This window comes from Lepisosteus oculatus, chromosome 7 (genome assembly GCF_040954835.1).
Source record: "Lepisosteus oculatus isolate fLepOcu1 chromosome 7, fLepOcu1.hap2, whole genome shotgun sequence".
NCBI lineage: Eukaryota > Metazoa > Chordata > Actinopteri > Semionotiformes > Lepisosteidae > Lepisosteus > Lepisosteus oculatus.
In genome coordinates, this window is record NC_090702.1 from 51,838,937 (window position 1) to 51,851,204 (window position 12,268).

Consider the following 12,268-nt stretch of genomic DNA (forward strand, 5'->3'; position numbering starts at 1 on the left):
AACATCCTCACCCCATGCAATGATTTTACAGTGATTATTAAATTAACATTCATTTAATAAACCTTACAGATTGACAGCCAAATAACCTGTGATGACATGACGTGAACATGAACATGTTTGGATGATGGTTTTGAGTTAATATATGCAAAACGGAACTGGAAGTCTTACGACATACCGCCTCCGAAAAGAGCTAATATTAGGCAAGTGCTAATTGATATTGTAACGCTTACGGCCGACAGGTACTGTGTAAGAGCCGGCGTACCAGAGCAGGTGACGTCACCGCCCTTCCCTTGATAGCAGGACTACAGCTACGACGGTGGGGGGCCGACCTGAGCCCCCGTTGCGTTACAATAATTCAATGCATCAGGATGCTCTTGAGGCTTGTTTGAAGATACATCATTTCTATTGATGGTGCTTATCTCATCCTGCTGAATAGGATGTTTTGAAAAAAGTCACTATATTCTGTCACATAAACCCTTCTCTTCAACAATAACTTATATTTTAATAATGAAATCGTATTAAATACCAAGTGATGTCTTTATAATATAATTTCCTTTAAAACGGTTGTCTTATTATATCTAATTTTAAGACAAAAATGAAACAGCTTCAAACAAAAACATTGAAGAAAAAATGTTCTCAAACTGTCACAAGCCAGCTACTCAAAGCACCGATGAGGTAAAATGTTATTGTATGTTTTATCCCGGATTTATTAATTCTAAAATAATCTCTGAATTTACAGCAGATTTGAGGAATAATATTGTACCAGCTCAGATATGTATTTGATCAAACCCTTTGAAAACAACATCGGACGGATTAGTTAATAAGAAATTGTAAAGATGTGAATGAAGTTCAAAAATAAATAAAATCCCCAGGAAATCTGTCAGTGTCTGGAAACCATTTGAGCGTCTTGTTTTTACAAGAAAACTTTAATTGTTTTCATGTGTGTCACAAAGCAGGTCTTTGAGAGTGCCGTTTTTGTAGAAAAAAAATCATGGTCTGTTAAGAACAATGTCGTGGTGAGCAATCCGTTTTTGTACGACTACTTTTTTATTGGCAACCTCTCGTTGCAGCTTTCATTTTACGTTGATAAAAAGACGTCTAAAACAATACCTTAACCATTAAAAATAATAAACTACATATACAATATACGTAAGATACACATAACTATACATATGAACAGAGGTCTAATTCCTCTCTAAATAGCGAAAATGAAAGCAACGTTTCTTCTGTGGACTCTGTCATGTAGCTGAATAGGCTCCACAGTTGAAACGTCTTTTAATAATATTATTTATAATAATTGCTTACACTTATACAGCGCTTTTCTGGACACTACGGGTAATGGGGACTCCCCTCCTCCACCACCAATGTGCAGCATCCACCTTTTTACTTTTCAAAGAGGTATTAAGTTCCACTTGTCCCTTTGAAATTCGCAGTTCTCGTAGCCCTCCAAGTTCGCACGCAGTAAATATCGGAGAAATTCTTCCTGTCTGTCTGTACTGGGCAGCTGAGATGCTTGAGCTAAAGAACGTCATTTCTTTGGCGTTATAATTGTTTTTATACATTTAGTAAAAGTAAGTGTAAGTCTTTTGTGTTTTTGTACTGTGTTAAAGTGACGGTTTTTAAATTGTCTGTAATCCAAATTAAAGCAAAGATGATTTGCAAAGATACAGAGATCTGAAGTGTTCTAACTGAAAAATATTGTACCTGTTAATTTTTGTAAAGACCTGTTAATCTTTTCCTTTGTTCTTTGTTAATCTTTGTACCTGTTAATCTTTTTAAAAGACAGGCGATAAGAATGGCTGGGTTGATACTCGTAATTGCTTTTAGCAATTCAGATACTGCTTCAAAATTAAAATAACAAGATTTATTAATCTTTGCGGTAAATAATGTAGGAAATATTTTAAAATGGTTCTAATCGAATTAAGTGAACGTCAATCATCCAACCACATCAATGCACATCACGTACCCACTCAGTCGAGGTCACAAACACAAAAAAAGCTGTATAAAGATATCTACCATTAGATTAAGGATATAAAAGTGTGAAAAAGTTTGTATTTGTGTAAGTTTGAAATATTAGCAAGGTGTGTCCTGCATTTTGGACATACCCCTAAGTGCTTTAAAAACTAATGTACTTGCCTGAAGCTCTCTCCATTCTGAGTGGCCAAAGCTAAAATATAGAGTCTGCTAGATCCACCTACTTCTCTCACATCATTGAAAATCACCAAAACAATCCCAGACATCTTTTCTCCACCATCAACAGACTGCTCAAGCCAAACTGCCCCACCACATTACCTGCCTCATCACAACTTTGCAACACATTCTTAGATTTCTTTAGTTCTAAGATTGACAACATCCGGCATCACATTCTCTCCACTACGGATATAATTTCCACACCTCCTCCCTCCTCATCCAACTTCTCTGGTTCCCGTCTCTCCAGCTTCTCTCTTCTTGACTCAGCATCCCTAAACAAACTAGTTACGCGCATGAAACCCACCACATCTGTTTTAGATCCCATTCCCACCACTTTATTCCAGTCCTGTTTCTCTTCTCTCTGTCCCATTGTCCTCAATATAATACATGAATCCTTGAGCACCGGCATTGTACCAACGGTCCTCAAAACTGCTGCTATTACCCCAGTGCCAAAGAAGCCTAACATGGCTCTCGACAATCTTAACAACTTTCGCCCCATCTCCAACTTACCCTTTCTCTCTAAAATTCTAGAACGTGCTGTCACACTTCAGTTACATAACCACCTCATGACAAACAACCTTTTCGAACCCCTCCAATCTGGCTTCCGTCAACTTCACAGCACAGAAACCGCCCTAGTCAAAGTCACCAACGATCTCCTAATAGCTTCTGATTCTGGTTCTCTTTCCATACTCATTCTTCTTGATCTCAGTGCTGCCTTTGACACTGTTGACCATAACATCTTGCTTTCTCGTCTCGAGACTGTGTTTGGAGTCTCTGACACTGCCCTCAAATGGTTTAAGTCTTACCTCACTGATCGCTGTCACTTTGTCTCTCTCAATGGGTACAGGTCTGAAATTGGTCTTGTCAAGTCTGGTGTCCCTCAGGGCTCAATACTGGGCCCCTTGCTCTTCAGCATTTACATGTTCCCACTTGGTCAGCTTTTAAGATCACATGGCCTCAGCTTTCATTTTTACGCTGACGATACTCAAATATACATCCATACCAAACCCGACACTAATGTGGCTGTCTCTATTCTATCTAATTGCATCTCTGACATAAAAATTTGGATGACTCAAAACTTCCTTCATCTTAACTGTGACAAGACTGAAGTCATGCTTATTGGTACCCCCCATCAACTTCGTAAAGCCAGTCCTGTAACCCTGTCTGTAGATGGCTCTGTACTTGAGCTCCAATCAAAATTGAAAAACCTTGGGGTTATATTCGATTCTGGCTTAACATTCGACCCACATGTACAGCATACTGTCAAAACATCTTTTTTTCACCTTAGAAATATCGCAAGACTACGCCCTATGCTATCATTAACTGTGGCTGAAAAGCTGATCAACATATTTGTATTCTCTCGAATTGACTACTGCAATGCTCTGCTCCCTGGGGTATCTAAATCTACTCTGAACAAGCTGCGGTATGTCCAAAATTCAGCAGCCAGAATCCTGACCAGATCTAGTGCAAGTGTTCACATTACTCCTATCCTGGAGTCCTTGCACTGGCTTCCGGTCAAATTCCGCGTAGACTTTAAAATCCTCATGCTCACCTACAAGGCTTTACATGGCTTGGCACCTCAATACCTGTCTGAACTTTTATCGCCCTACTCCCCACCTCGCAACCTCCGCTCTTCAAATTCTGCCCTCCTTACTGTCCCCCAAGCCCGTCTACATTGTATGGGCGACAGGGCCTTCTCCTGCTATGCCCCCAAGCTCTGGAACTCCTTGCCCAAGGATATTAGAGAGTCACCTTCTCTAAACTCCTTCAAATCCAGACTCAAAACCCTCCTTTTCAGAAAAGCCTTTACTTAACTGCTTCCATTCTTCACCCCTCTGCTCTTCTTAATACCATCTTCCACGGTCTCCTCTATTGTTATTGTTGTATTGTTGTAATTATAATTGTGTCCTGTCTTGTGAAATTTTCTTATTTATTGTTGTAGTCTTCTTATTTATTGTTATTGTCATCCTGTAAAGCGCTTTGAGAAGCCACCTTTAAAGGCGCTATATAAAATAAAGTTTATTATTATTATTATTATAAAATGCATGCTAACAGGATTAATATAGCTGCAAGTGAAGTAATAGCACTCTTAAATCTGAGGCACTGTGGTAACTGATAGTATTTCTAATGAGAATGAACATATAAGACTCCAGAGAAATTTATGACCACTGACTCAAGTGTCTAAATTTAACCTTCAGAAGTCAATGGTTTGTATCTTATGCCTTCCACTGTAAATTTGATTGCAGAGTGGCCGTAATTTTCTTCCAGACTCTTAAACACAAAGCAAACGTGTCTTAATAAAGCAAACCGCCCTCCAGTGACACACTGTAAGTGTATTCATGCAAAATAAAATTCTAAAATAGAGGAGATACACCCAGTTTTCTGAATGTGCCAGGGCCTTTTTCGTAGTTTGTTGTTAATCCCAGAAAAAAACATCTTAACACAGTTTTGATTCATGTTGATGTCTCTGCAGGTTCCAGCTATACTGGAGAGACATGGCAAACGAGTTTTGTAAGTCTTAACATGCACTCGCTTTTCCAATAGCTGTGCCACTGGGCTGCATGTGAATCAGTTAAACCATTGTTCACTGAAAACTTGCCATTCAACCAGGTTTCCTTTAGACTGCGTTCCATTGTTGGGGCGTTTTTGAAGCTAGTGTAATAGCATTTTACTATGCAAGTGCACAGATTTTCAGCAATAATAAAAATATATTTTTATACCAAAGTAAACAAGCAAAAAATTGTTTTTTTTTAACACAAAGAGCAAATATTTACTATCTACAGTCAACACTCCCTAGGTGACAGACTCATAGCTCTGAAGTGGACAGGATATAGTAAGAACAATGGCCATTGTCCCTACAGAATAAGACATTCCTGCAAGGTAGAAATCATAAAGGAGCTGAGAAAAACAACAAACAACTTCAAAGTGCCTGCTAATATACAGAGTCAAGCTTCTAATGGCAGATTATACTGAGTAATGCGGACTTTTCACATAATATAAAGGCATAACCTTGTCACCACAGACAGTATTTTAAAAATGAGCACACCTTTTACCTTAAGCAAAGGCCTTCAGTATGCTGTGCCTTAATATACCACAGCAAACAGCCTAAAAAAGCACCTGACTAGTGCTCTGTCTATCACCTCCTTAATTTTTAACACGTTCTTTTAAGAAACTAACATTTTTTTTAATTCTTGCAAAAAATTATTTTCCTTTCTGATGTTTAATCTTCTAAAATAATTTTTAAAATGGATTTCGAATGACATATTATGAGTAATGCTAACCTACTGAGTAATGCTCACTCACTAAAATACTGTACTAAAACACTGAGTAATACTAATCATCAAACCACTTCTTCCCAGCCAGAGTTGCAAGGGAAGGCAGAGACTATCCCAGAAAGCTACAGGTGTGAGGCAGGGTACACCCTGGACAGGACACCAGTCCATCGCTGGGCAGTCCCAGACATGTACACGCTCACAGCAGGGCCAGTTTTCCCGGGAGCGTGTCTTCTGACTTTGGGAGGAAACCACCCATGTGAACATGGGGAGCATACAGACTCCACGCAGGAATTAAAGCCGGTGCCCCAACACTGCGAGGCAGCAATGCTGTGCCACAGTGCCACCCAGTAATACTAATATTTTTGATTAAACTGTCACTCCCAGATTAGTTAACCCACTGGTCAATTTTAGAGTGTTTAAATATACACAGGCTATAATAAAACACAAAAAAACTTTAAAAATAAAATACTGTAAAGTTAGTTTCCTGTGTTTTGTCCTGGAAAATTGTGTTCTGTGTTTTAAGGGGAATGTTATGAAGACTTTCTAAGTTTAAATGAAGCCATCCTTTCAGATAAATACACGACATACTGTACAATCTGTTCCGAAGCGTCTTTCAGGACCCTATGCAGACCACACAGTCCGGAAGGGAGTGAACACACACAGGGAAGAGACGAGGAACTGGGCTGGTGGATGAACAGGGAGGGGGCGTGGTCCAGGGCGAACAGTCCTAAAGGGAGTCCAAAGGGAAGTCCAGTGCAGGCAAATGTCCAGAGGCGGGTGATCAATCCAAGATGAACAAGACAAAGTCCGGGATCCGGCGAGGGGTCTGGGGGAATAAGGGGGAATGGAACCATGTGCTCCAGGTCCCGAACTCAGCTGGTTCAGGAAACCAATGCAGAGCCCAGAACAGAGTGAGCGTCTGGCTTCTGTAGGGAGGCTGGAACAGGGAGCAGGTGCACAAAATCAACTCAAAAGTGAACGAGCCAGAGCACCCTTAAGGGGGAGGGACTACAATCGTGACACTATCCAAGTAAAATTCACACTGTTTAAAGTCCACTCTAGAGATATTTAAGAGAATGTGGTCCTGGATGAGGAAGGAAGACAAATTAGTGGATCAACATTAGTGATAATACCAGGTGGAGGAAAGAGGAAATGTGATCCTCAGACTAACACTTTCCAGAAAAAATAAAGATTTAAGAGTTTTCTGAATCAGCAAGTTAGTTAAATACAAACAAAATTTTAAACATAGTTGAAGATTGCATGGAACTAGAATCTCCTGATTTTCATTTAAATATCTATGTGCAGTTGTTGACTGGATGAAATCTTATCTTTTGTAAACAGCTGTCCATAATGATGTGTTTCCTCCTATACACCAAGCCACTACAACCTGTCTCGCCATCAGGTGGATTTAGTCGCACAATGGGTTATCTTTTGGAAGTCTGAAGATCTGATCTTTAAAGTAAAGATAAACCCCTGCCTTCTTTACAATCTCCCAGACTTGTGTGTGGTCTCACAAATGGCTCAAAGGGGTGGGCATGTTGGATGACTGCTTCCTCATTTTCCCAGTGTGTGTTCATGGCTTGTTGCTGTAGGGCTGAGATGTAAAGATACAAACTTTTGGATTTCCACATTTGAGTGGGTATATAATAAATATCATGTCATGTCACTGGCCAAACCGCTTTATACCATACGATGTCGGGGGAAGCCAGAGCCGGTCTCCCCTTTAAAAGCCAGACGCTCCCACCAGTCCAGGCTCAGCCTTGAAAGATGGACGCCTGGAAGCCTGCCTAGGAGGAGTCCAGGAGGGGCTCGACAGCATAGGCTTCGCAACGGCGCCCTGACCATCTGGGTCCAGAGCTGGGAGCGCCTGGCCCTGTTACCCCTTTTTATTCCCCTGACCCTTTGCCGGATCCCGCTCCGGCTTTTAATTTCGTTTGTCTTCGTCACGGATGGGCCACCCGGTTCTGGACATTTGCCTTCACATGGTTTTCTGCCAGGCAGTGAGGAAACACTGGGGAAAAAGGCATGCGCTATACGGGAATAAAAACAGGGGGGCGTGTCCAAGGTGTGCTGGTGGTTGGGGGAGGTGTGAGCGAGGCAAGCAATCCAGGGTTGAGTCCAAAGAGAAATCCAAAAACAGGGCATAAGTCCAAGGCCAGGCGATCCATCCGAGACAGAAGATTAAAAACCAGAACCGGGTAGGGACCGGCAGGGAGAACGGGAACGGGAACACGAACAGAAACTTAAAAGCATAACGGAGCCGGATTTAAATATCTATGTGCAGTTGTTGACTGGATGAAATCTTATCTTTTGTAAACAGCTGTCCATAATGATGTGTTTCCTCCTATACACCAAGCCACTACAACCTGTCTCGCCATCAGGTGGATTTAGTCGCACAATGGGTTATCTTTTGGAAGTCTGAAGATCTGATCTTTAAAGTAAAGATAAACCCCTGCCTTCTTTACAATCTCCCAGACTTGTGTGTGGTCTCACAAATGGCTCAAAGGGGTGGGCATGTTGGATGACTGCTTCCTCATTTTCCCAGTGTGTGTTCATGGCTTGTTGCTGTAGGGCTGAGATGTAAAGATACAAACTTTTGGATTTCCACATTTGAGTGGGTATATAATAAATATCATGTCATGTCACTGGCCAAACCGCTTTATACCATACGATGTCGGGGGAAGCCAGAGCCGGTCTCCCCTTTAAAAGCCAGACGCTCCCACCAGTCCAGGCTCAGCCTTGAAAGATGGACGCCTGGAAGCCTGCCTAGGAGGAGTCCAGGAGGGGCTCGACAGCATAGGCTTCGCAACGGCGCCCTGACCATCTGGGTCCAGAGCTGGGAGCGCCTGGCCCTGTTACCCCTTTTTATTCCCCTGACCCTTTGCCGGATCCCGCTCCGGCTTTTAATTTCGTTTGTCTTCGTCACGGATGGGCCACCCGGTTCTGGACATTTGCCTTCACATGGTTTTCTGCCAGGCAGTGAGGAAACACTGGGGAAAAAGGCATGCGCTATACGGGAATAAAAACAGGGGGGCGTGTCCAAGGTGTGCTGGTGGTTGGGGGAGGTGTGAGCGAGGCAAGCAATCCAGGGTTGAGTCCAAAGAGAAATCCAAAAACAGGGCATAAGTCCAAGGCCAGGCGATCCATCCGAGACAGAAGATTAAAAACCAGAACCGGGTAGGGACCGGCAGGGAGAACGGGAACGGGAACACGAACAGAAACTTAAAAGCATAACGGAGCCAGGCGCATCCAGGTCCCGGGCTCGCATGATGCGGAAACCAATGCAGAGTCCAGATTACCATCAGCGTCTGGCTTTTAAGGGGGAACTGAAAAGGGGCTGGAACAAGGAACAGGTGCGGGGAATGAGGCAAACAAGGAAGGGCTGGAGCGCCCTTAAGAGGAGGGGTTTGCGATCGTGACAATTTCCTTACAAACACCCTTCAGACTTGTCTGACTGGACATCTCCCCCCCGAGCACCAGCGCACCTTGGACATGCCCCCCTGTTCTTCCCCTAGTCCTTTTTTCCCTGTGTTTGTCTCACTCCCCTCTGGATTTTGCCGTCTGCATAGGGTCCTGAAAAACGCTTCGCAACAATGCAGGCTGGCAATGTTTCTTGGAGAGAAAAATGTAGTGTTTACAATATTCTGCACATGAGGTTGAATAGTCAACCTAGGATCAAAGATCCTACTCATTGAGAGCTCTACCTGGCGTTTTTCCCCTACCTCGTATATTCTGGATTCTGGACTCCCCTTCTGCCTTTTCCACTTTGGACCTCACCTCTCGTCTCGGACTGTTTGCCTCCTGTGTTCTCCCGGATTCTGACCTACCTTACCCCTTTTGACCACAACCTTGCCTCTTGCTTCGGATTGTTCGCTTCTATCGTACTTCCTGGTTTCTGAAACACCCCTTTCCTTTGGACCACGAACTCGCCTAATGTATTAGATTGTTTGCCTGCCTTGTCAACTACCAACTCCTGCGTCTGTACAAGATCCACATACAGTACCTCTCCGGCAGGGATTCCTTACAGTACACCCGTGTCTTCTAGTTTGAATTTCAACTGCGATCTCTATCAATAAAAGTTATTGAAGCCTTAATCAAACCAGTTGACTGCTTTTAACTGTTTTATGAATTCAGGTTGTTGAGACTCTGATTCGATTTAGTTTGAAATACTTGCTCCACCAGAGCTTTCTAAACACCTCTTTTTGTTGTCAGCCACTCTCATAATAAACGTTCTAAGTGTTGTTGGTAAAATATGAGCAAGTCTCTGAAACATAAATCTAACTGAGAAGAGAGCTGAAACCCAGCATTGGCACAGTTTCTGTACTAATTTCAACTATTTCTACTATTTAATTATTACTAAGAAATGCTGATAGTTGGAGAACATGAACTAGGGTTATTTAGAATTTTCTCAGTACATTATGTATTTTAACCACGGGGAAAGGTTCATTGCTCTAATAAAAGTAGCGACATCATAAGTGAATCATAAACTGTTTTTTTTTCATTTATCTCACATTGCAGGTGACATTTTTTAGTCATAAATATTGTCCAATTATACGATGTTTATGACAGAACAGTAAAATTACAAAAATAAATGTCAGGTATAACCAAAACATTGTAAATCTGAAACATTCATTGTGAAACATCCAGTTTACAAAAAGACGTCAGTTGTTAAAGGGGTAGATATCCGAGATGGATGCCACGTTATTAGAATCACTTGTTAGCAGCTAGGCACACTTCTAAAGGCAAAGCAAGATACAGTAAGTCTTTCTCCAATTGTTTCTTGGGGTCGGCATCTGCTCTTTGGCCATTTTTGCATACTCACCGTGTTGATGTAAAAGTCACATCTTCAGTGCCAGACTTACAACAAATATGTTTTAATCTAATACATGTTTTAGCATTCTTAAAATGTTTCACAGACAGAAATGACCTACAGTAGCAGTCAGGTCAGAAGGATTACCAGCGTGGGGACACACAGTACCATTTGGGCTACTGGAATAAAGCCTTCATTGCAAACATTACATTTCTATTCTGCTGATGCCACTTGATGTGTGAATGCATTTTAGTGTTACATGGTGAAATAATTCAGAGCATTTAAAAAGATATTGTAAGCAGAATAATGTGAGAAAGAAACGACCTTCAGGCTAACCTGAGAAAGACTTTTCTGCTCTTCTAGTATGAGTCTGAGGTGCTGCAGGTCTTCTTCCAGCTGTAGTCGTCGATAATGTTCTTCTTCATACCTAGAAAACACAGAAGCAAATACTTAAATTTATAAACAGTGAATGTTTTCTAATCCACTAATACCACCACCTGCAAATCTGTTCTCCAGAATTGGATCTGTCTTGCTGCTCACCTGATAATAGACGATAAGAAGGATTTATCAATTTCTTTCAATAGCTCATTTTTTAATAAGATGGTATAAACCGCCAACATTAAAGTGCACACATGGTTTCATCACATGCGATTGTCCGCAGTTGTTGTTTTGGGGGTGAGAAAATAAGTTTAGGTCTTGCCTGCTTCTGCTATGAGGAGAGCTTCTTTCTGTCTATTGTATTGTCTGGTGAGATGCTCATAAGGCTAATTCCAGAATCCAAAGGTCAGTAAAATCAATCAATCACTCAATCAATCATTCAATCAATCACTTAGGTATAACAGTGTAGACTTTCAAGTGCCTTCAAGAAGCTCTAACCTAATAGCCACTGATTACTGAGACACATTGTTTAGGCATCAATCGTGGTAAATGCTCATATGATGACAAATCAGAATACCAGCAAAGATTCTCTCACAACAACAAATATCCTCTGCAGATTACAATAGCAGCATTGTCCCTTTATGGATAATGGCCATGGATAGTGGGCTCATCCAGGGCTCCGGTGCTGTGAGACAGCACTGCCAAACACTGTATCACCTTGCCACCCACAGGAGCAACATTATTTCTTTTCAATTCATAGAGCAGTTTGTGCACCCCATTCAGTACATGTACTGGTATAAAATGCTGTGGTCAGCTACAAGACAGTGCATTGCCAATAGAGTAGGCGGCCTTTTTAGACTGAATAACACCACTGGTCAAGAAATCAGGAAAAACTAGGGGGGTTATACCTAATCAAAAACAAAAAAAACGTACAAAATCCAATCAATTTGAAATTAAACTGAACTTTTGTGGCTAAAAACTACCACAGTTTTATAATACAAATTAATTAATCAGATCTGAATCAGATCTAGCGTTACCAATTAGGTATTTTAAAGAATATCAATTGGTTATGCTTGTCGGGCAAGATTATTTCTCTTCAGCAGCAAAATCTATGCAGATAAGAGCACATTTATTATGCACAATTGAGTGCCCTGAGTCAACACTTGAGAAATGTAGGCTGTCGCATACAGCTCATTAGATAGCCCATTAGACAGAATCATCATGTTGTGATGTCACCAAGTTGTCAGGAGAAACAGAGAAGCATTCAAAACATTTCATGCTAATCACTGAGATCCATTTGAATTCTGGACAATGCTTTTAACAAGAGAAATAAGAAAAAATTTAAATTCAATCTGCATTTCCAGCACCTAGGATTTGAAGGTGTGTAGTCATGGTGTGAATGAGAAAGAACTATTAAGGCTTTAAAATTAAGACATGGCACTCTGCTGAACCAACGCTACACAAGAATATTTCGCTCCTTTGTAAAATTAAAAAATGCATAAATAATGCTACTTGTTAAGAGTCTATGGTGGACTGACAAACCTCTTTTTTGTAATTTTGTAAAAATTACACTTTTCCAATTTACTGTAGAATAAAAATTTGTTAGAAATATTTC

General features: G+C 41.2%; 1 protein-coding gene across 6 annotated transcripts in view; it reads right to left on the reverse strand.

Annotated features, from left to right (window-relative positions):
• LOC102683733 (lamin-B1) overlaps window positions 1-12,268 on the reverse strand; it is a 66,056-nt gene that overhangs the window by 40,176 nt on the left and 13,612 nt on the right. For all 6 annotated transcript variants that reach the window (XM_015352011.2, XM_069192740.1, XM_069192738.1 and 3 more), the window contains exon 5: window positions 10,612-10,702. In XM_015352011.2, the coding sequence (XP_015207497.2) occupies window positions 10,612-10,702 (91 nt within the window). The remainder of the gene's footprint in view (window positions 1-10,611; window positions 10,703-12,268) is intronic.